The sequence below is a fragment of the Camponotus vicinus genome, unplaced genomic scaffold, assembly GCF_025532165.1.
Source record: "Camponotus vicinus isolate PSW18456_S1 unplaced genomic scaffold, iyCamVici1.0 SCAF_7, whole genome shotgun sequence".
In the NCBI taxonomy this organism is placed as follows: domain Eukaryota; kingdom Metazoa; phylum Arthropoda; class Insecta; order Hymenoptera; family Formicidae; genus Camponotus; species Camponotus vicinus.
This window is the reverse complement of record NW_028141979.1, coordinates 5,222,863-5,244,390: the sequence shown is the minus strand read 5'-3', so window position 1 is coordinate 5,244,390 and position 21,528 is coordinate 5,222,863. Positions and strand designations below refer to the sequence as shown.

General features: G+C 36.4%; 2 protein-coding genes, 2 long non-coding RNA genes and 1 pseudogene across 6 annotated transcripts in view; 3 read left to right on the top strand and 2 right to left on the bottom strand.

Annotated features, from left to right (window-relative positions):
* The window catches only part of LOC145975095 (proprotein convertase subtilisin/kexin type 4-like), a 205,024-nt gene that overhangs the window by 146,792 nt on the left and 36,704 nt on the right, over window positions 1-21,528 (top strand). The window lies entirely within an intron of this gene.
* LOC145975097 (uncharacterized) lies at window positions 1,484-15,687 on the bottom strand. 2 transcript variants are annotated; one of them, XR_014439882.1, is made up of 6 exons: window positions 15,273-15,684; window positions 13,935-14,091; window positions 11,724-11,855; window positions 10,305-10,476; window positions 4,683-5,109; window positions 1,484-1,837 (listed from the first exon to the last, which is right to left on the bottom strand). It is a non-coding gene; the product is annotated as an uncharacterized LOC145975097 (long non-coding RNA). The 2 variants fall into 2 exon arrangements; XR_014439881.1 differs by lacking the exon at window positions 1,484-1,837 and having other exon boundaries at window positions 4,437-5,109; window positions 15,273-15,687.
* Window positions 8,066-8,991, bottom strand: LOC145974952 (uncharacterized; annotated as a pseudogene).
* Window positions 10,987-12,284, top strand: LOC145975099 (uncharacterized). 2 transcript variants are annotated; one of them, XR_014439884.1, is made up of 4 exons: window positions 10,987-11,310; window positions 11,459-11,562; window positions 11,733-11,803; window positions 11,918-12,284. It is a non-coding gene; the product is annotated as an uncharacterized LOC145975099 (long non-coding RNA). The 2 variants fall into 2 exon arrangements; XR_014439883.1 differs by lacking the exon at window positions 11,918-12,284 and having other exon boundaries at window positions 11,733-11,900.
* LOC145974762 (uncharacterized) lies at window positions 17,857-21,264 on the top strand. The gene is made up of 2 exons (XM_083104776.1): window positions 17,857-18,203; window positions 18,465-21,264. The coding sequence occupies exons 1-2, from the start codon at window positions 18,180-18,182 to the stop codon at window positions 20,388-20,390; spliced, it is 1,950 nt and encodes a 649-aa protein (XP_082960902.1). The 5' UTR covers window positions 17,857-18,179; the 3' UTR covers window positions 20,391-21,264.

Sequence of the window (21,528 nt, the reverse complement as noted above, 5' to 3'; positions counted from 1 at the left end):
CTGTCTCAACATTAATTTGCACATTGTATCGTGGGAAGCAAAACGTTGTAATTTTTTAAAGAGCCTGTGATAAATAAAGAAAATATATTTTTGTTAATAATTAAAATCTGTAATAGTTTAATTTAGTTTTAATATAATTCAAATTCATGTTATAAATCTTATTTGTAACTTCATAAACTTTATTTAATTTTGAAATTTTATTTTCTAAGAATTGTTTTTCTAAATTATAATAATATCTATTTTTTGGAAAGACGCAATACATTATGCATAATTTTTTTTCTAGATTATAATTATCTTTATTAAACACGAAAGAAAAATGATTTCTCAGATAAAATACAAAGCAATCTGGAAATGACAGAAATATCGGAATTTTTTAAATTTCTTTACTAGGACATTACAAAGCACTATTTAATTCCTTCTTTATTATATAATATAATCCGAGAAAAAAAATATATATAATTATATACATAATATTACATTATTATTATCAGGATTATTAATATCAAAGCATACATATACATAAGTAAATATATACATAATTAGCATCACGGAAAAGAGGCAACAATATTTGCAAGTATTGATTTAACATGCCTTTTTCAAGAGGATCCATCACTCTTTCCTTCGGCTGTAAAACTTGTTTTAATTCGATTTATATGAATCTCTCGTTTCGACCAAGATTGAACGAACAAAGAGGATCGCAATCAAGATTTCTGTTTTCTTTTTTAATACTTGGTACGTCAGAAACACGGATATAATCATTTCATATTATCAATGATTCAATTCTCTGACTAAGTCGTCCGTTTAACATCATGCTTGTCACGTTTTTTACGTAAAATCTTATTACTCGTGAAATTAAAAAAAAATTTAATAATTTCATAGAGAAGTAATCATCTTAAGATTATATCATCTCTGGGGACTTTCTTAATTCCAATGATTTTATTCAATTATTTTTCCTACGAAATTTATTTAAATGAAAAAAATTTCTATCTTCTCTCTCTCTCTCTCTCTCTCTCTCTCTCTTCAGTTTCTTTTTACCTTAGAATACTCTGAAAAATTGATCTATCTATTTTATATATATATATCGGTTTTCAAACACGAAACTATTACAAAAAAAATATAAGCTGGCGAAATTGAACGTTGATCGGTTCGCTGAAAAATAATTTCGAAACCAAACTAGAAAATCATAAAAAAAACTTTTTTGCGATGCGATGAAAAACCACAACCATGCAATAATCTCTCTCTTTATATTGGGCAACATAAAAATGTTATGTTGATTTATATGTATATAATGATATATTTTTTATTTCACATATAAAAAGTATGTTTATATATTGTACAAATAATATCTGTATATTTATAATAACAAGAGAAATATTTATAGTACTGATTAAAAATTAGAAGTTTTTTTTATTAGAAAGAAGTTAAATGAAATAAAACTTCAGATAATTATAAGATTAATCAGCAGAAAAATTATTCTCCCGGTTATCCAGGGAAAATGAATCGGGTCATTCGACTCTCCAATATTGAATCTATTCATCTGTCTAGGCATTATTAGACATAATAGTCATGCTATCATTATCATTTGAATGAACCTGTTATTTTCCCGACATTTCTTGGCATTTTTTTTTTATTCCGGTCTTTTCTCCCTGCACATTGTAATCTCCGATCTCGGTTCGAAGAACTTGATGAACTACGGTGCCCTCATCAGCTAATGGCAGTACCATCGATTTGTTAGATTCCGTAGACCACGTTCAGCCAACAATCGTCAGCGTAAGCGAAGATTCGTATTGTTTTCGGTTTCATGCACCGCATCACTGACATCGATACAATCTACGAACTAACACACGTGAATCCAGTCAGTTGCTTCTACAGAAATTCTACGTCTTCTGATATAACTTTCTCGAATAATGAAATAGCATTGATATCGCGACACACACACAGAAACTCTTAAACGTTTTTTCCACACAAATATTTCTCTTTATAATTCATATTATATTTATATTATATATTTATTATAAAACATCTCTAACATGTATTGTAAAGAGTAAAGTGTTTTATCCACTTGTATGCGAGAATTATATGAAAGTGTTACATTTATTCATATATGAACGCGAAACTCACGTTTACGTCTCTCAGAAGATTTCTTCAATTTGTTTTATTACTATAATTCACGATAATTTCACAAATGGAGTATAGTTTCAACAAGGAAATCTATTTCGAAATAGATCGACGAATTGCAATACAAGAGACTCGATAGTTACGGTACATTTCTCGGATGTTTTATCGATTTGCTAATCCGCGCTACACCTGTAGTTTTTCAGCGGGATTTACCGAGCAAATAAAGAATCTAAACGAGACCCGGCTAACCGATTGCGAAACTGGGCCAGTTGCAGAATTCTTCGCTCTCGACGCTTTTAATCTCTTAAAGCCCGCACATACATAATGAGACATGAAACTTGGTTTATCGCCAATAAGTCATTTTCTTTGCAAAAGTAGCCAGGATTTCGTGCCAGCAAGTAAATTAAAATACATATTATATTTGAATCATACGGAAGAAAACATTTTTTTAGCTGGAGAAATAATCTCGACGTCTCTAACAAGTTATTTTTTTTTTGCTACAGTTGAAAATGTGATAAATTCACTTATTGGATTCCTCGGCAAAGTACCGTCGTCATCGCCGATATTTTCCGGTTGGAATACTCTTTTGCGAAAATTCACGAGCCGAGCTTGCTCCGCTTTCGCGAACCCTTTCAATCAGGTCGCGCGGATTTTCCATACGAATGCAAGTTTTCCGTAATACATGAGTGACGGGAAAGTATAGGGAACGTCTCTCATGACTCTTCCATGAGCGCGGCACGCCATCCATTTGCTCTCCGCTCAACTTTCCATCCTTACGTCTTCACTCCGAACTTTCTTCCCCTGTGTCGAACCTGAAGGATCGGATCCTGCGAATTCGCCGATTTCGCGCGGAATGCATATTCGACATTTCGTCTCTTTCTCACGCTTAAACGTCTCGTGTCATCGCTTTCCGCGATTGATTAATAGATCTCTTGGCGCGTTCCTTCCTCGGATGATGAAATATACTCGTTTTCCGATTTTCGCTTTAATACAGAATATATCTTCATTAATTTTTATCATTACATAGTAGAATATTATTTCATTAATGTTCTTTAATCTTGATTAAAGCTTTTTGATTTTATGCTTAAAAATTAAGAGAGGAGTTAACGCTTTCGGATTGATTCGTTTCAAGTTAAATAAAGAGAATTAAATTATATATCTCTCGGATAAACGCGCGATCGATGGGGATTTAACATTTCAAACAGCTCGCCGAGGAAACGGAGATTATAAAACAACTCGTTTTCTTGTCATCCGTTAACGTTTTCCACTCACGTATCGCAAAGTGAGAATGCGCGACCCTAGAAGCGTGGTCGGCGACCCGAGACGATTTCCATAGTTTAATTTATATTGGCTTAATCCGCCGGCGTTTCGGATGCACCGCAAACTTTGCCGGGACGCTTCTCGCGGATTAAGCGGCGAGAGCGCGCGCGCGGAGCTTGAATTTTTAAACCCCGTTTCAGCGAACTTTTTTTTTCGCGGAAGGGAGAGAGAACGCGCGGGTGGTCGGGTCTTATTTCCAATTCCACGAAATTCATCCCAAAGTCTCTGGGACGCGCGAATTGCACGCCCGAGGCCGCGATCCCTATTCTGAACATCTGCGCTCTCGTGCTGACGCTTCGCGCGCGAGATGCGATCGATTAATCGGACAGGAAACTGTAATGGCATGCCCCTTTGATCCTGGCGGTAATTTCGGCAATTTGCCGTCTTAAGTTTCGATTCCTCTCTGCGCCTCGTCGCTTCTGCAATCAATTCTATCGAACTGCCCGAAGAGCATTTCGACGAAAGGAACAATCTTGTCGCTTTGCGCGAACCATAAGAGATATTATTCGTATTTCCGTTACCTTTTTTTGACTTTGTTCTTTAAAAACTTTTTATTCCCGGCTGAGACTTTGATCTTTCGATTTTCTTAACAGCCGTACGTATATGCGGGTATTCTCTTTGTTTCATTTAATATCCAGTTTGTTTAATTCGTTGCTTTTAAACGCGAAGCACCGCCGCATCGAATGTCTTACAATTTTATTCAAATGTGAAGTACTTTTTTTGCAGAAACTTCTTAAAGGTCATTCTCCGTTTTTCCACAGGGCTCCAACAAAATGCACAACCTTGTAATTTCTCTTATTCAAGATCTTGAGATATCTTAATAACACTTAAACTAAATTATTGCTTTCAACGAAATATTGAGTACAATTTTTTGAATTTTTAAGGACGATTCAATACACGTATATATTTGCTAGAACTCAGCAATTAATTCTAATCGATTAATTAATCAATTACTTATAATTTTTAAACATTAATTCTTTAAAAATTGCGCATTTTAATTTTGTTTTCATGGCCAACATTTTTAATTTTTATTTTCTTTATCGATACATTTCGATTGGAATCAATTGATCAAAACGTCACGAATATTAAATTAAGTTATTAATTGCTGCCTCTACTCGAATTACAACAACGTCATCATTATACTGTTCGTTGATCCACGAAGATATCGTTGAATATGGCTTCTTTCTCTCGGGTGCACTTTTCGAGATGAGAATCGAGCTTCCTCGTCTCTCTTTTTTCCTTACCCTTGCGAAATCTTGTCCTCGCTCTCGCTTCCGGGCTTCCATTTCGAGCTCGTTCCAGCGAGCTGCCGAAAATCCGATCTTTCCTCTCACGCTTTTCGTAGAGGCGACTCGACGTCGCTGCTTCCGAATTTCTCCTTTTTCCCCTTTTCGCGTGTACGACCTCGGTCACTCGGGGCTGCCAGAAGCCACGTTTTCTAGACGCAATTCTCTTCTCTCTGCTAAGCGCGCACTTTCCCTCTGGCTTTCTCCACTCCGTCCGTGAGCACATCCGCCAGCAATTCGTCCTTCGACAGGATCCTTCTCTTTTAGATTATAAAATGTGTCGGCAACTCCTGCTCAAGATCAAGTAACTTACGCCATCATGGGATGATGTACTGCGAAGATTTCTTCTCCTTCGAAGCGAGTTATAATTTCGCCTTTTGCGTTTCTAAAATGTAAAAAGCAGATGTTGAATGAAAATAACGATATACATATATGTTGATATGTATAATAATTAAAAACAAAAAACTCTCATCAAGAGTCATTTTTCAAAAAACATATTCTTCAAAATCCACACATAAATTATTAAACCCATATTTTACATGTTTATGTATATAAATGTAATAAGAATTTTATATATAAATTTATATAATTATATAAATTTTATATATTACATTATTTCTAATTAAAATATCTTATAATCTTTATCTCACAAATTAAACCAATTATAATTAATTATGAAAATAAATTGCATGTGTCAATTGATAATTATGTGTATTAATTTCGCGCTCAATTTTCAGAATTTGTACGATTTTAATTGCATTGTAATGTAAATTAATATAGCAATTACGAGGATAATTGAAAACAAAGAAGCTTAGAAAGAAGCAATGATATTTCTCGCAATTCCCAACAAAATATATTAAGTCGCTTTAATTTACGAAATAGCAATTGCAACCGAGACAGTGACACGTTTTATTTTCTTCTGCTGGATGAAGCACTACATTATTCCCCCTGAGACCAATTACGTTATATACTTCAATGCACCCTCGATGAGTCTAAAATGTCCGATGGGACGACAACGAATGGTTCCCGCTTTAATACTCTAATCTAACGTCAGGGTGATTTCATTCTGTCCAATTTTGTTTTATCACGTTGTTCCTGCCCTTATCTCGTTTATATATTATTCGATCTTAATCCTTTCGACAATCTCTCGATAGAAACAATCACTTTCAACTTACACTTAAAATCCATTTTTATTATTGTATCGAGAAGAATCATGTCTATTTATGTACCATATTATTTTTATTTTATAAAGAAAGAAACGAATTTGAATCTATAAATATTTATCTTAAATTTAAATGAATTGAGAAAATAAAAATGTGTTTACGATGTTTAAACAAAGATTCAGAATTAAAAGTATCAATTTAAAAATTTGTTAAATTAATTATATAAAAATTATGTTGTATATAATGTGTTGTATTTTTTGCATAAAAATCACGAAACATATTTGCTTAATGTAACGGTATGTAAATGTGATCCTTCAAAAATAAAAATAAAAAATTCCTACTGCGACAGGCAGCGAGATATTGCGCGTCATAGTTGCAAGGCGACAGGACCATAATGCATCTTTAATAGTACATAACAAATGATAGTTTAATGGCGCGAGCCTGGTCCCGCAGTTGCATAACGTCCGATTTAAGAAATCGCGGAATCCTTCAGCGGCGCAAGAAAATGACAGATGCACGAATTGTTGCTTGATGAAATCCTGTCGGCGATCCTTGCATAGAAAAGGAAATCGAGGAGAATATATTATCAAAACGAGCAGATTATTTGTCTTGTCATCTCCGTCATGTTTTTTCTCCGCCAACGCACAAAGCAAAATGCGAGATAGCTTGTACAATAAATTCTCGTCATGATCGATTCTTTTGTCATTTTCATTGAAAAACGCCGTGCGTCGAACCCCGTACGGCGCGTCTCCAATTAAACGCCAACGTATCGAAAACGGCTAAAAGGGAACCGGCAGTGAGATAGAGAGATCGCCGAGTTTAGTACATTAATTTAACGCTGTTTGGATAGACGTATGCAGCACGCTTTGAAGCCGGTCGCGATCGCGACACACGGCGGCGTTCTTAATTAAACTGTCCGATTGTGCGCCATGGAAACCGTCTCGCCCGCGCCACCGTATCAGGGCGAGACGCGATGTCGATGAGAGACAAGCGGGGAACGCGAACGAGTCAGAACAATGAACGTTTATCAATGTTTCCAGCTGACGTAACGCTTTCACGCGGCATGACCGCGGTTTTCCAGTGAAATGTTTTTTTGCGAAATTATCTTCTTTCTTTCGCGTTTTTCTGCCCCCGCGACGCTATCAATCTGCGTGGCCGCGATATCTCTCGCGCCAATATTGTCGTTGTCGGCGTTCGGATGTGAGAAAAAAAAAATTATCGTAATGCTGCCGTTGCAGTTCAAATAAAGCAGCGACCTTAGGAAGTACGGTTCTATCGAATCACGCTCGACTTCGAGCGAACATCTTTTGCTTCGCGTGACGTTCCGAGCGTCGTATCGAAGACGGAAAAATATATCTCTTTACGGACCTTTACGGGACATTTTTCATTTTGTCGTCGAAAACCGGAAGCTTATACCTCCTGTGTCGGTGCAACAAATTTTCGGGTTGCACACGACGTAAATCTCGCTCGGAATCTTTTTGCTACGAGATGTTTCTTCGCCGTTCTTTTGGATTTCGCAAATGCCGCTTCCACTTTTCTAACTGCTTTCTCATCCTTGTCAATTTCCATTTTTGCTAGCAAGAGTCTCGTTGGAGATTCGGGCTTCATCTTTTTTCTTCCAATAAGTTTGTGTTTGTGCGACTTTTTCCTCTTTTTTTGCCAATTCGAAAACCTTTTTTTACGCGATGTTTCTCGTAAATAAGACTGATCGTCCACGCATCTTTCAGATTTTTTAATTTTTTCGTAATTTAAAAATATATATATCAAGCAAGAATTTTTCATAAAAATTTCGAAAGCACAATATATTTATAAGATCCAGCATTATTCTGTTAAGAGAAAACTCTTTCTTTATAGATATATAAATGAAATAAATAATAATGAGATTAAATCCATATTCTGATGCTGCTTCAATATTGTAATAAAAGATTAAGCAAGAAACGTAACATGTTATTCTTCTACCATCAAACGGAAATGCTGTAATAGCAATCGTTAATGTTTCAGCGACACGAAAAATGTGCGTTTTAAACGGCCGTAAACGGCACTAAAGAGGTTCTTATGTACTTTGGAAAGTGCTCCTTTTTTCGAATACTTGAATTTTTCTTTACCCTCTTTTCTGCTTGAAAAAAAAACGCAGTTTCTGATTGAGATCCCCGAAGAATACATCGTTCTTTTCCGTTTTTAAACTTTTTTCTTGGACTGCTCATGCTTTTCCTTAACTTGCACTTTATCTTTGTTTTTTCTTTCTATTATTTCCTCTCTTGTGTCTATTCTTTGATGTGTTCATTGCAAAATTTCCATGATCATTCGCTTGCATAAGATGTATTTTCTTCAATCGTATATCGACAGTCTCCTCAAAACGACTATACCTTTTGAAATACTACAGTAAAGGATGACGTTGCCTTTCATCTTCGATCAGCGTAAAGCGACATAAGATCAAAATTGAAATATTCGATCGGATTCAGAAAAGATGAAAATTCAGTCACTTGATTAATGTCAAATACTTTTAATATAAATAAAAAGTCTGTATTAATACGCTCTTCAGATAAACGTGGAAGTTAAATTTAAATTGTTCCTGGAAAACGCGATATTTTACTTCAAGTTGTTTCAATAACGTTGTTAAAAGCATTTACAACAACAAGATTCGGTTTTGACAGTATATTTTTTAAAATATTTTGCTAAATATATATTGCGACTACCGATTGCTACCATTCTCGTGAAGCACGCTGATCATGAGACACTCGTTCCAAACGCGAAACGTGATGAGCTGGTCAGAATGTTGTACACCTACAGCAGATCCGTCACATTTATGGTGACGAACACCGAATACCTGGATCCGTTCCAACAGCCGCTTAGATCAGCATTCTGTTCGCTGCGCGCGCAAAATTTCATCCCTCACTTTCTTGATCTTTATTGGCGTGCTTCGCGAAACGATAACAACGTTAATCGCAAAACTACGCGACTGGCAAAAATAACAACAGAAAAGCTTCCGCATCGATAAATAAGACATTAGTCGGGAAAATCCATGAGATGTATCTCTCTGTTTATGCGAACAATCACTTCGCTTTGGTTCATGTAAAGCATTCTACTCTATTCTTCATGTGCATTTATTAATTGATTAGGTGATTTATATGATATATTAATATAACGTTAATATATTGTACAGCGAATTTGAATTATAGCTCAAAATCGTATCGAGTTAAAAAATGCAATCAACTAATCCAAGTGACTTTAAAAATATTTATTATCTCTGAAATTAATCGGTTTAATTCGACTCATTTCAACGAATCTAACCGCATGGCTATCAAGCTACCTCCTCTATCACCGATTTTCGTTTCACGAAACCATTACCCATGTCCTAGGCTAGAGATCTGTAGCCTAAGTTCGGTTCGAACTGCCGATTGCTTCGACGGTTGCTCCGAGTGGATCGTCCACATCCATCACTAGCTCTTCGGTCCGTTGCCTCCGTGATATCCCATCACTGTAGATGCCGAGAAGAACTTGGTATTGGTCTTGGAAGTTATCCAGAACGTCTGGTTCGCCGGATTTTTTTGCGCGTCGTCGGAGGAAATGGGGAAAAGAAGCGTTGGTGTGACGGAGATTACAATTTGGCAGCGAAACGGCAGGCTCTTTGGGAAGCGTTTTGCCGCGACGACGATAACAGAAATTGCGACCGCGCTTACGAAACGCAAGAGTCGCGACGATCCGTAATCCCCACAATGGCACTATTTCTCTCACAGAGAGCCTGCATCGTTTAATTAGCGTGTTTCGGATAATTAATGCAGCGGTGCAGTCAATACGTTCGCAGCTTCTCGATTTAAATAAAGCCGCTATTTTGTTGTTTATTTCTTACTTTATCTCGGTCACAACAAAAAGTAGAGATAATGAGACAATTAGCAGTCACGCGTTATAATTTCCGACGTGTGAGAAATTTAACAGGTGTGGTGTAATTATTAAATAATTATAATTATTAATTTAATAATAAAATGTCACATTAATTATGTCAAAAATTGCCACATTAATAATGCGAGGCGCGATTCAAAGCAAAAGTGAAAAAGGAAGGTTTATTAAAATTATTTAAATAGGCAATTACTCGAATTATAGTGGCACTAAGTTCTAATTACTAAGTAAATTGGAGCAAGAAAAGTACGCGTAATGGCTTTTAGCTTTACGCACGTAAGTGTTGGAGTGTCGCTAATCGGTATTAACACGTTCTCGTCGATACGTCATATAGACCACAGACTATATTAATCCCGGTATTAGAAACTACCGTTTGCGCGGCTTTGCGGCATTTCGCTCGGAGGATATTTGCGAGTCCGGAAGCCATGCATCAAAGTCAAGCACGTCCAAGTTCTGGTCAATAATCTCGGCGGATAGGTGCAAGTCCCGCGGAACTTCCCATTCGGAGATATATAGATACCTGTGGCTAAACCAGCGACGATGGGACATTTGCACTGGCCTATTCCCAATCCGGATGTTCCAGTTGCACGCTTGGCCAGATATCAGGCCGCTAATCAGCATCGACGGATCGCGCGGATTAAATTCGATTATCATTAAAGACGATCTCGGGCACATGACGATACATTTGAATTCTGTGTAATAAAATAAGATTATGTTATTGCGTATTTTTCACTAGAAACATGATGCACGATACAATAAAAAATTGATTATACAAAATTCTTTTCGTTTTAGAGTCTTTGAATCTCTTTAAAAGTGTAGAAAAGTTTCTTATAAAAATTAAATTTTATTTTACAGACATTAAAATTGGCTTAAAGGTATCTAAAGCTTGGCAAGTTAGTTAAACGTTCCTTTCTTTAGTTCCAAATTTTTTAATTTCACTTTTTTTTATAGAAAAAAATTTTCGCGTTGCGAAAGGGTTTATAGAAAACCGCCATGCTTTATACATACATACATATATAAATATAAATGTAAATATATATATATATATATATATAAATTAAATCCTCGAATATGTGTACATATAAAATTCTCGAAAATATTTTTATCGACGGCTCTTTCCATATTTCTTTTTTTTCCAATATTTGAGATTTTCGCTAGCCATGAAAAATTTTACGTTTCGCCATATTACGCTACCAGAAATCACGTTACTGGAAATGCGTTCGGCTTTATGGGCGGTTGTTTTTGTCATGTGATATGTTTCTGTCAATAACAAATGCGCGACATAAACAACACGTGCGCGAACCAACGTCTGGTTTTAGATATAAAGATTCATGTCAGTGAGACACATTTCAAATATTATGAAGGACTTTGAAACGACCAATCGATTTCCGCGATCAGAACCAGGACGAGCGAGTGACAGGTCGCGTTTGACGACGACACGATGAAACATGCTTTCGATACATTGTAAAACGTGTCATATTCGACATCCTAAAAAAAAATTTCTTTTCGCACGAGATATTGCATTAGTACGTATAAAAAATTCAATAAAATTCAGAAAGATAAAATAATATTGCGTGAAATACAGCAAAAAAAGAATCAAAAATAATCTGGCAACTAAAGTAATATTAAGAAATTAATATTTTAAAATAATATTTTACAAATTTCTCTTGTTAGATCATGGAGTCGATTTCACGAATTCCATCATTTCCATTGTATATCATTAAATTTCTATATCGAGAAATATATTAAATGATACATAAAGAGAAGAAGGAAGTTAGGTTTGTTAGGTTTTGTTATTTCTATTTAAAAGATTGAATTTTTAGATAAATCTTTATTTAGATAAATCTATCTTTAAAATCGCTAAAAATTTGTAAATTATCCAATGATGTTTTATTGATAGTAAAGCAAGCATTACTCGTAATATTTAATAAAAATTTACATTGAATAGTTTTGTTTCGAACTCCATGAAACAGTAGTAAGCGGTCAATCGATTCTGTGCATCGGACAACCGCGTGACAGGTGATTGACTGGTCTTAGAATGAATTGCGAATGGATGTGTTCATTCGAGATTCTGAAAAAAAAAATAAAAATTCGTGAAAATTCATTTCTCTCTTTTTGCCTTTTTTTCTTCAGGTACACAAAGATAAAAATAAATCGCTCAACGACACGATAAAGCTGTTCTCTTCATATCTTATAAATGCATTTTGATCTCTTCTTTGTCTCCTCGCGAGAAGCGGTTAATTGTAATGATCTGTATATTCTTCGTTAAAATGTGCAAAAATGAAACAACATTGTTAATGCTTGTAACCGCAAGAATTAACGATGTTGTTTCATTTGTAGCCAAGATAAAAAATTTTGTTTCTATTTTGCTGCATAAAATGTTGGAACGTAAATTTTCGATTTTTTCACCCGATTTCCTTTTTTATTTCTCATTCTCCTTTTTGGCGAATATTTCTCCAACAAATTCCAAATAGGAAAAAGTTTATTTTATTGCCACTGTCTCTTAAAAAATCTTTAATATTTTTATTTACATGCATTCAAGTTAAGGGGTAAAAAATCATTAAGGTAAATACTCCTATCCTATTGCACGTCTCTATAAATTTGAATGCTAAAGTACCGAACATGGGGATATTTAGAAACTTGCAGTGTACACATAGAAGGAAAGCGGATCAATTTTCGCTCTCGTGAGAATCGATATATAAGCCTTTATATAAGCGTCAGGCACCTGCGAGGCGCGCAACACGTGTTTGAACGCTTGGAGAAAAAGGCGGAGAAAACTCCCGTTAAACAAGCATCAAAAGACGAAAAGCCGACGAGATAAGAGAGCTTTCCCGTGAGCTTTTTCGACTAGCGTCGTCGTCTAGCGAGACAACACATCGATTTATGGATGCGTCGTTCCGTAAATAAGTTACCAGGTCTCATGCAAAATACGCGATAATGTGAAATAGTGAAGCGACAAAGCTCACTTAGATGAATTTTGAGTACGAAAATATTGCAGATAAATTTATTATCGCATGTGAGAGAGAGAGGGAGGAAGAGAGATGCGCAGAAATCGCGTCTCCGAATTTATGAGAGAACTATCCTTTATCAATCTGTACATATAAGAACATGTTATACGAGCAGCACCCATTTAGGGAAGATACCTACGCGTCCTATGATAATTCCGTACGTGACCGCGATTTGCCGAGAGAGATTTAACTCGTCCGAATAAGCGCGCGTCGGGCACGTTGAAGCGAGACTTTGAATATTCCTGAGATATCGGCGATAGTGAGATTTGCAGTTTAATGCGCGTCGACCGGTTAGAAAAACGAACGCGATCGAGCTTGCATTTCATAAGCATAAACTTTGAGCTTTAAGTAAGGAAGAATCGGAAGCCGAAAAATTGTAAAAAATTCACTAATAAAAGTTATATCTCTTTTTTATTATTATAATCAGGTTAAAATTGGAAGCATTATTGATTTTCTTTACAATGATACAAACGTAACATATCTTATATCACGAGAAAGAATGAATGTAGTCGGTACCATGTTGTCGAGATAATTTTCATATATATTAATCGCGTTATTCTAACACATAGCGCATCATAGACTAAGTGAAGTTCATAAGTTGATATATAACAAAGTTACTAACTAATTTTCTTTTATCTTATTTTCGACTTTTACTATATTACTTAGCTTTAGCTTTTACTTAGAGGTTTTAATATTTGTTTATCTTATATAATTATAAGAGTATATATCTTGTATATATATTTTTTTATATAATATAATATATTAATAAAATATATAATTAATAGCATACCGTCAAACATGTAATTATATAATATATAATTAATAACGTATCATTAAATGTGTATAATTAATATAATTAATTATCTTTAATAATTAGAGATTTGACTCAAATAATTAAAAATTAAATCGAAATTGGATCATAAGAGCCAATAAAAGGGGAAATATTATTATTGTATAATTTGAGTTTTGTAATAAACTAATAATAAAAAAGAAGGAAGTGTTTGTGGCTCTTATGAGTCAATTTCGATTTAATTTTTAATTAATTCTATATTCTTGGAAATTTTTAAAATGCGGCCTAAATAATATTATATGTATAGAATTAGATATATTTCATAATATATATTTTTTTTCAAGCAACTCACGTCGGTGAGTTTCTTCATCCTTTCCAAATTCTCATCCTCCTCAACGCGCCAAAATCTCAGCACGACTTTCTCGTCCTTCATGTTTATCTCCTTAGGTCATCCTCCCATAATGTAACATCCCGCTCTTCTTTTTTTTTACTTTGCTAGCGATTTGCATCTGATGCAAGGGGATAAATTAAAAAAAATCACAAACGATGCACAATAATAAAGTTATAAAAGCGAACTCGCCTATATCTATATCTATTCTTTCAAGTGTCTTTATATGACGAATGTAAAATCTCATGACACGTTTAACACATTCTCGAGATGTCTTTAAGAACTACGTCTTGGCGTTAAAACGATTTACTTGAAGAAGAATTTGCACATTGTTATTAATTCATATTTTCATCACAGCGCCGGCGGCTTACCTATTCCGTAAACGAGCAAATCCCTATTTGTTACAGAGTTGATCTCATAAACAATTTACGTGTTTCAAACACAAACCCGGGTTTATGTCGCGGCACGTGTTATCAAAAGCGCGCTCATAAATATTGATCGTTATATTTACGCGAGATTAAATCTGTTAAATTTATTTTTCACGGCAGCAAACACGTGGATCCACGTTGTAAACTGATACGAGATACACTATGGGGAACACAATATTACATTCGAATTAAACATTCCGCAATTTCTATTTTACATACTCGAAAACCCGAATTTTCACCGTAAATTTCGCGTATTTTTTGGCCGCACACGCAATGTTTATTTTGACTCCGATATTTAAAAATATAAAAGATATTAAGGGAGGATCAAATATAGCTCGCGCCGCATTCCTGTAATTTTAATAAGAATTAACAGCCGCATGTCTGTTAATTCTTATTAAACGCTGTAACTTTGGATCCGTTGCAGAATTAATTTGATAGTGACTCGACGCAACTATTTCCATAATCCAGTTTTCTCTCAAATCCTTCGATACACGAAGAAATTCATTAGAGCTTAACCGGTATTTAATTCGCGGATAATCAATGATGATGCGTTTTGGAAGCACGTAGTTTGATATTACGAGTTAACAACATTAGAAAATAGGATAAAATTGTCCAGAAAAATAGGATAAAATTATCCACGAAAGAATCCTACAATTTTCACTTAAAAATAATATTTATTAAAAATTTTTAATATTCTTACTAAACTTTGAACTCTAAATTCTAACTTTTTGACCGTAAAGAAAGAAAAAATTTTATGTTTTTAATTATACTTAATTAAACTATTTTTCCATTGATTATGAGGAAAGTCAAACACGTTTAAAAGATATTAAAAAGTTGAAGCTGCATCCTTTTGGATTTATAATAATTTCTTTACTTGGAAGCGTGAAACTGCTCCGACTTATATTTACGTCACAATAGCAATGGCTCAGGTGGATGTAGTCTCGCGTGAATTCCGGATCCAGCACGATATTCTTCTGCATGACAGAATCGGTCTCCTCGAAGAAGCATTGCTTACCGAAGTGCGACCTTGGCTTGATATATGCGCACTGGATCAGCATTATCGGAAACCGTTCTCCGGGCTGTGTAAAACGGCGAAACGATGGCAAGCGAGGCATTTCCGTTCAATTATTTAGGGGATGGGCGCACGAAAGAAATCGGCGCACGTGCACGTCTCATCTAACCGCCGATACTTTTCACGCACGAGCGCCTGACATCGATCGAGATACGCGATACGCTCGATATAGCGTGAAGGGCTATTAAGGCAATGTTCAGCTTGTGAAACACGCGAACGAACCATGGCGTGATACAAGAATATCGGATGTAACAGCTTAATAGTCATATCAAGCGATCATGATTGTGTCTATTATGCTGTAACTTGATAGGAAAGATCAACTTTACGCGTGTTTCTTCATTAAATTTGGATATAGAAATTTGATTATAGAGAAATTTGATTATAAAAATTTTATTAAAAATATTTTCAAATAAATCAAGTTACATAACAGTTAATAAACACAACAGAAATTAAAACATTTAATTTTAAATCCATGATTTTAAATTTTCGATAAATTATGCAAATTAATCTAAATTTTTTAAAGAAGTCATAAAAAGTACCCAACTTCCACAAGCGAACGGGAAATATCTCTTGATTTGCAAAATAAAAAAATAGATGATTCGAATCATCATAAAATTGTTCGCGGATATATTCTTTACGCGCGAGAATGTGATAGAACTCGAGGAAAAAATTGGCGTAATTTCTTGCAAAATGCTCTGTTTCCATGATGCGACCCCCTTTGTACACCGGATATTCGATTGCGCGTCAATTCGCCGCGCTGGATGCACTCTGCGGAATTGCTAGATGGAACCGCGCGAGTATCGCGCCGCGCTGGACCATCGCGATGACATTATCCCTTCGCCTGGGGCACTCACAATTTCTGCGGTCCGCAATCCGGTGTTCGCCAATCAACGCTTTCGCGTCACTCAATAAATCGGATGGGCCGTCGCCGCCGCCGAGCGCGCAGCATCTAATGAATCAGATTCGATGCGGAGCCAGCGGCATTGTGTGATCGATTATCGCGACACGAATCTGGAACTTGGCGCGCGACACCACAATGCGGGATTCAATTTGCGAATCGCTAATGGCCGGGTTCGGATCGTCGGAGTTTTAAGAAATTGGATCTGCGTTCGATATACATCGGAGTGACACGTCGTTCAGCGTCGAGTCTAACGTGAATTTAATTGCAGTAACGTGGATAGTGGAAAACAATGACGATGTTCTAAAATAAAATTGTTCAATTACTAATAATTTTACCAGATTTTTAATTTTGTGCAATTTTCATTTCTGTGAAAATAATTATCTTTTTTAATTGTAACAATTTTCTTCATGTCTTGTAGAGCATAGGATAATTGCTTAATCATCGTCATTTAGCTAAAATATTATTCGTTTACTATTATAAGTATTTTAAGAAATTAAAGCTGCGTTCGATGCACATCGAAATGGCACGTTCAATTATTAATGTTGAATTCACCGTGAATTTAATTTCTGTAAAGCGGAAAATAATGATGATGTTCTGCAATAAAATTATTTGCCGATTGCTTTATAAGATTTTTAATTTAAAGCGCAGCTTTTATTCCTGCTGCGAAAATAATTCTCTTTTTCTATCCTGCTGCAATTTTCATCACATCTCGTATAAAAAACCCGTGTAGAATAATTCGCAAATTTCATTTCTAATTAATATATATTCAATTGACACTTCACTTTTCCTACACAAAGCTCATCCGGCTACTCGCAAGCGACTTAATTAAGAGCCGTGCCCTACATACGCAGTAATATATTGTCAAATATCTGACAATATCGCTATGATTCAGGAATCCTGAATACAAATTCAAGATTCACAGAATTGGCACAACCGCGGCAGTTTGCGCGCGGACACAAACTAATGATAATATTATTCAGCTGTGAGTTACCGAACGGAATTCGCCAATCAATGCCCTCGTATAAGTTCTCAAATCGGATAATCCCGGAGACTGAGCCACTCGTAATGAATCTGATCGATTGAATCGGGAGGAGGAGAGGTAGAGGAGAGGGGGGCATCCGCATACGAGGACACATATCGAAGATGAACCCGAAGCGCGCCGCTAAAGCAATTTAGCCGCGGATTCCAAACCGCATGGCAGCGGCATCGCGAATGGAAAGTTTGGAATGGAATTCGCAGGACCTCGCAGTTCTCTGAATTTTGGCGGCAATTAAGACTGATGTTCAATGAACGATCCCCAAACGGCGGACAGAGAAGCTTGCGAGAGAGGCCGAAAATTAGATCGGACGGGCGGGTGGGATGGGGATGATAGGAACGATGTATCGTGACATTTACGTTGTAATGCGCGACAATTCCATAAATCGGATACATTTGAACGTAACATATAACATTGACACGCACGAAAATTGCAATATCGATAAAATTCCTCCCGTTGCGTACTTCAGTCGCTCAGACGCAAACAGCGCGCGTTGCATCCAAATTTTCAATGTAATTCTAACATCATCAAAATTTTAATAAATCCAAATGTATTCTTCTCGGATCGGGAATAAATCATTCTTGCGATTTTTTATTAATTTCACCAGTGGATTGATGCATCTATCTACATCGTATTTGATAACATTTTGATGACACCTCTGGAATGTAACCTCGAGCTTAGTAAGCACGAGAAATCGATTTGAAAAGCGTTGGCGAAAATAACAAAGTCGAAATATAGTTCTGCAAATTCCACTCTGAATTTTCAAGGAGAAATGTTGGGAGCTTTCTGGCGCAAGGTAAAATCGTTTTGATAGTATTAACTTACACCGACGAAAGTACTCATGAAATTACTATTAAATTCATAAACTATTAAAAGAGCGTAGAAATTTAACTCGTGCAGTTTATATAAAAGAGAGATTAGTGCTCAGATTCCCACACTATTTATTAAGAAATTTAATAAGTTTAGCGGTGAACAAACTTTCGACGCAGGCAAATTTAAATATGAGTTGGAAATTTTATATCTTTTCTCGTAAATAATACGCGGTCTTCTCATCCAGGTGTCCATAAAAACGATCCCGTGTTCATTTAAGAGAGTACTGCCGGAAGAATCCGAGAATTTTATCAAAGGAAAGTCTCAATGGAGCGAGATTCGCGAGATGAATATTTTGCTTGGACTCCCGACATTTTTATCAAATGAAAAATTGCAAATAATTCGTGTATTAAATCAGCCTCTGAAAATTCCGAGAAGATTATTGACATTACATGTTACTCCAAATCCCACGCTCTTGCATAATTTTAATATCGGAAGGAGCGATTCCGCAACAAATGATTGCCTACTTTTGCAAAGTAACATTGACCGAGAGACAATAATGCGACTCAAACGATGGAAGAGTACCCAATCCAGCTGTGAAAAAGATGGCGTTCCGAAAAAATGTCGAGGATGCATCGAGGATCATCGACAATCCGCAGAACTTTGCGCGAAAAGGACGCCTAAAAAGCATGAAAACAATGGTTGTCAAGAAATGTCCGCGAAAAGCCGCCAAGAGTCTTGCGGCGACTTATTGAATCATCAAGAATACTACTGGTCGATTGAATCCAGTTCCCCGATCTACTCCGACAAACCTGTACCGTACAACGATCGGCAAGAATGCGATTCAATGAAGCGTGATTCCCATAAATCGACTGTAATAATGTGTGAGACCTGGACTTGTGGAAAACTGGCAACGGAAAGAAAGATTTATCACAAATGCAAGCCAAAGTCATGTGCTTATCCAAAGATCCGCGACGAAGCAATACGTTGTCCATCAGACACACCACGAGATTGTAACGAAGAAAAATTAGAAAAAATGACAATAGACAAGCCAAAGAGAACTGCTCAAGATTCAAAACAATGTTCTAAAGCAAAACCTTCATTTTCTGAAGAAATTTGTACATCGAATAAGAAAAAAACTCCTCCTATGAAAAGTAAAATATCAAAAGCGTGTTCTGTATCAGATACTAACGAGCAGATAAAACCCGATCCTCCGCCTCCGAGATATCAACATTGGAGCGAGAATCCGCCATCTTATTGCGATCGTTGCTCAAACAAGGTTCGTACTGCGAAGTCCACTGTGAAATCTTCACCGATGATTTTTGTTCCTCGGAAGGAGCCGTGGAAATTTTGGATGAAAGGTTCCACGTCATCTCTTCAAGATATTCATGAGGATCGTAGGAAGAGTACTAGTAAAAATGGATGCGACAGAACGAGAACAACGTCGAAGAGTGTATCGGAAAAGCATATACCTCGTCGTGTGATCTCCTCTGAAAATAAATTCGCTGCTTCGTTCCCAGCGTTTGTTAACAGGACGAAGCGAAGAGTCGTCCAGCGATTTCCGACGTTGACGAGGAACGGACGTTGTCGCGTCGAGAAATCGGAAAAAGATCTCGCTACGCCAGACGTCAGCGATTGCAATCCTAGCATGGCAAGCTTCAAGTATCGGCTGAGCAAGTGTCCCTCCATCAAGGAGATGTGGAGTATTGGCGTCAATCACGAATCGTCCGATACTGATGTCCACTCGCCCCCGAAGCAAGAAGCTCCTTTGTCCGTCTGTGAGAAAATCGAAAGACGGGAATCTCGGCCGCAGGAAAAACAGGGGAGGAAGAGAAAGGGATTCGAGTCGTCCGGCGAATGGACTCGACAGAGATACAAAATTCGCTTGAAGATATTCCAGAAGGGAAATGGCCGTCTCGATCCTTGTCTTCCGCGGATCGTCGAGTTGCGACAACTGCGCGACGGAAAAGCGCGATCGATCCTATCGAAGATGTTCGGGCTCGCTGCCGAAGAAGGCGAGCTTCCTCCGCGATTGAAGAGCCCGGGTCGTCCGCCCGATTATTGTCCACCTAAGTGGCCGGTCGTCGAGAACAAAAGTTACCCGACGAAGATGGACGAGAGCAGAGTGGTTCGCGGCCAAAACCTGGGAAAGCGTTCGTGCAAAAAGCGCTAAGCATCTCTAAAAGACTGTTTTACTGTTCCGGAGTTAGCATGGATTCAGTCGGCATTGACTGTATATCTAAAACTCGCATTATTCGCACACATTTTGTATATCATATACAAGTACAGACTTTACTATGATAAGTACCTGTAAAGCATCTGAAAACAATTTTGGATTTAAATATATAATTTTAATAAAAATTTTTTTCTTAAATATTTTTTTATGCCAGTAATTTCCAGTAAATCTATAAAAATGATATAATTGCTGTTATAGTTCTGTCTGGACAAGCATTTAATCCCGCTAAAAGGATGAGAACGTTAAGATTCCCTGCAATGGAATTTGCAAAGTACCCGTTCAATTTATTCTGCCTTGTTTATATTAATAAGAAGTAGCATAATGGTTTCTTCGTAAGTAAAATATATACACTACATCCAAAGGTAACATAAAAGTGCAGGAGGCGCGGAAATGAAAAAATACAACTCGGGTAGCCCGAGACGGCTGCAAAAGAGGTCCGCTCGTAGCAGCTGGCCTCCAACTTTTCACGTTTATCATTATCTCACCCTCTCGTCGTATACCCTTATTTTTGTACCCGGTGGAACAAACTTGCGCATCAAACGCCGTTGTTTTATGGCCGGTATACATTTTCATTTCTGTCGGAGGATGATATATTTCGCAGCCCTAATAAACGCGACTCAGAATTTAGCAAGCATTTATCTTGTCTACATCACACGGAAATAATGGGAAAAAAATGAAAACGCAAATTCGCATTAATCCAATTCCGATAATTAATGCAGAATCATGGCAGATTTTACATTATCCGAAAATATATTTATGAAGATCTCTATGATGTTTTCTCGAGCTTTAATCTTGTCATATAATATCATTGCATGTAAAATTCAGTTATGATCTTATAATATAACTTGATAATCAAATACATGCGTTGCATACATTTTTCTTGAGTGAAAATTTCATTTATATTTAATTTATATTTAATAGTGTTTATATATATTTAATAGATTCATATATTTAAAAGTTTTTTTCTCCTACGTTCATCCAATGAGCTTGTAAAACATACAAGCAAATCGAGATACATCGTTCCAATGATCGCTCCAAAATTGCTCCCCATCTAAAGGTACCCGCATTCGTTTTT

Coding starts and splice junctions, on each gene's coding strand:
- LOC145974762 (XM_083104776.1), top strand. CDS start 18,180: ATGTTGGGAGCTTTCTGGCGCAAG. Junction 18,204..18,464: donor TGGGAGCTTTCTGGCGCAAG/GTAAAATCGTTT, acceptor CTTCTCATCCAG/GTGTCCATAAAAACGATCCC.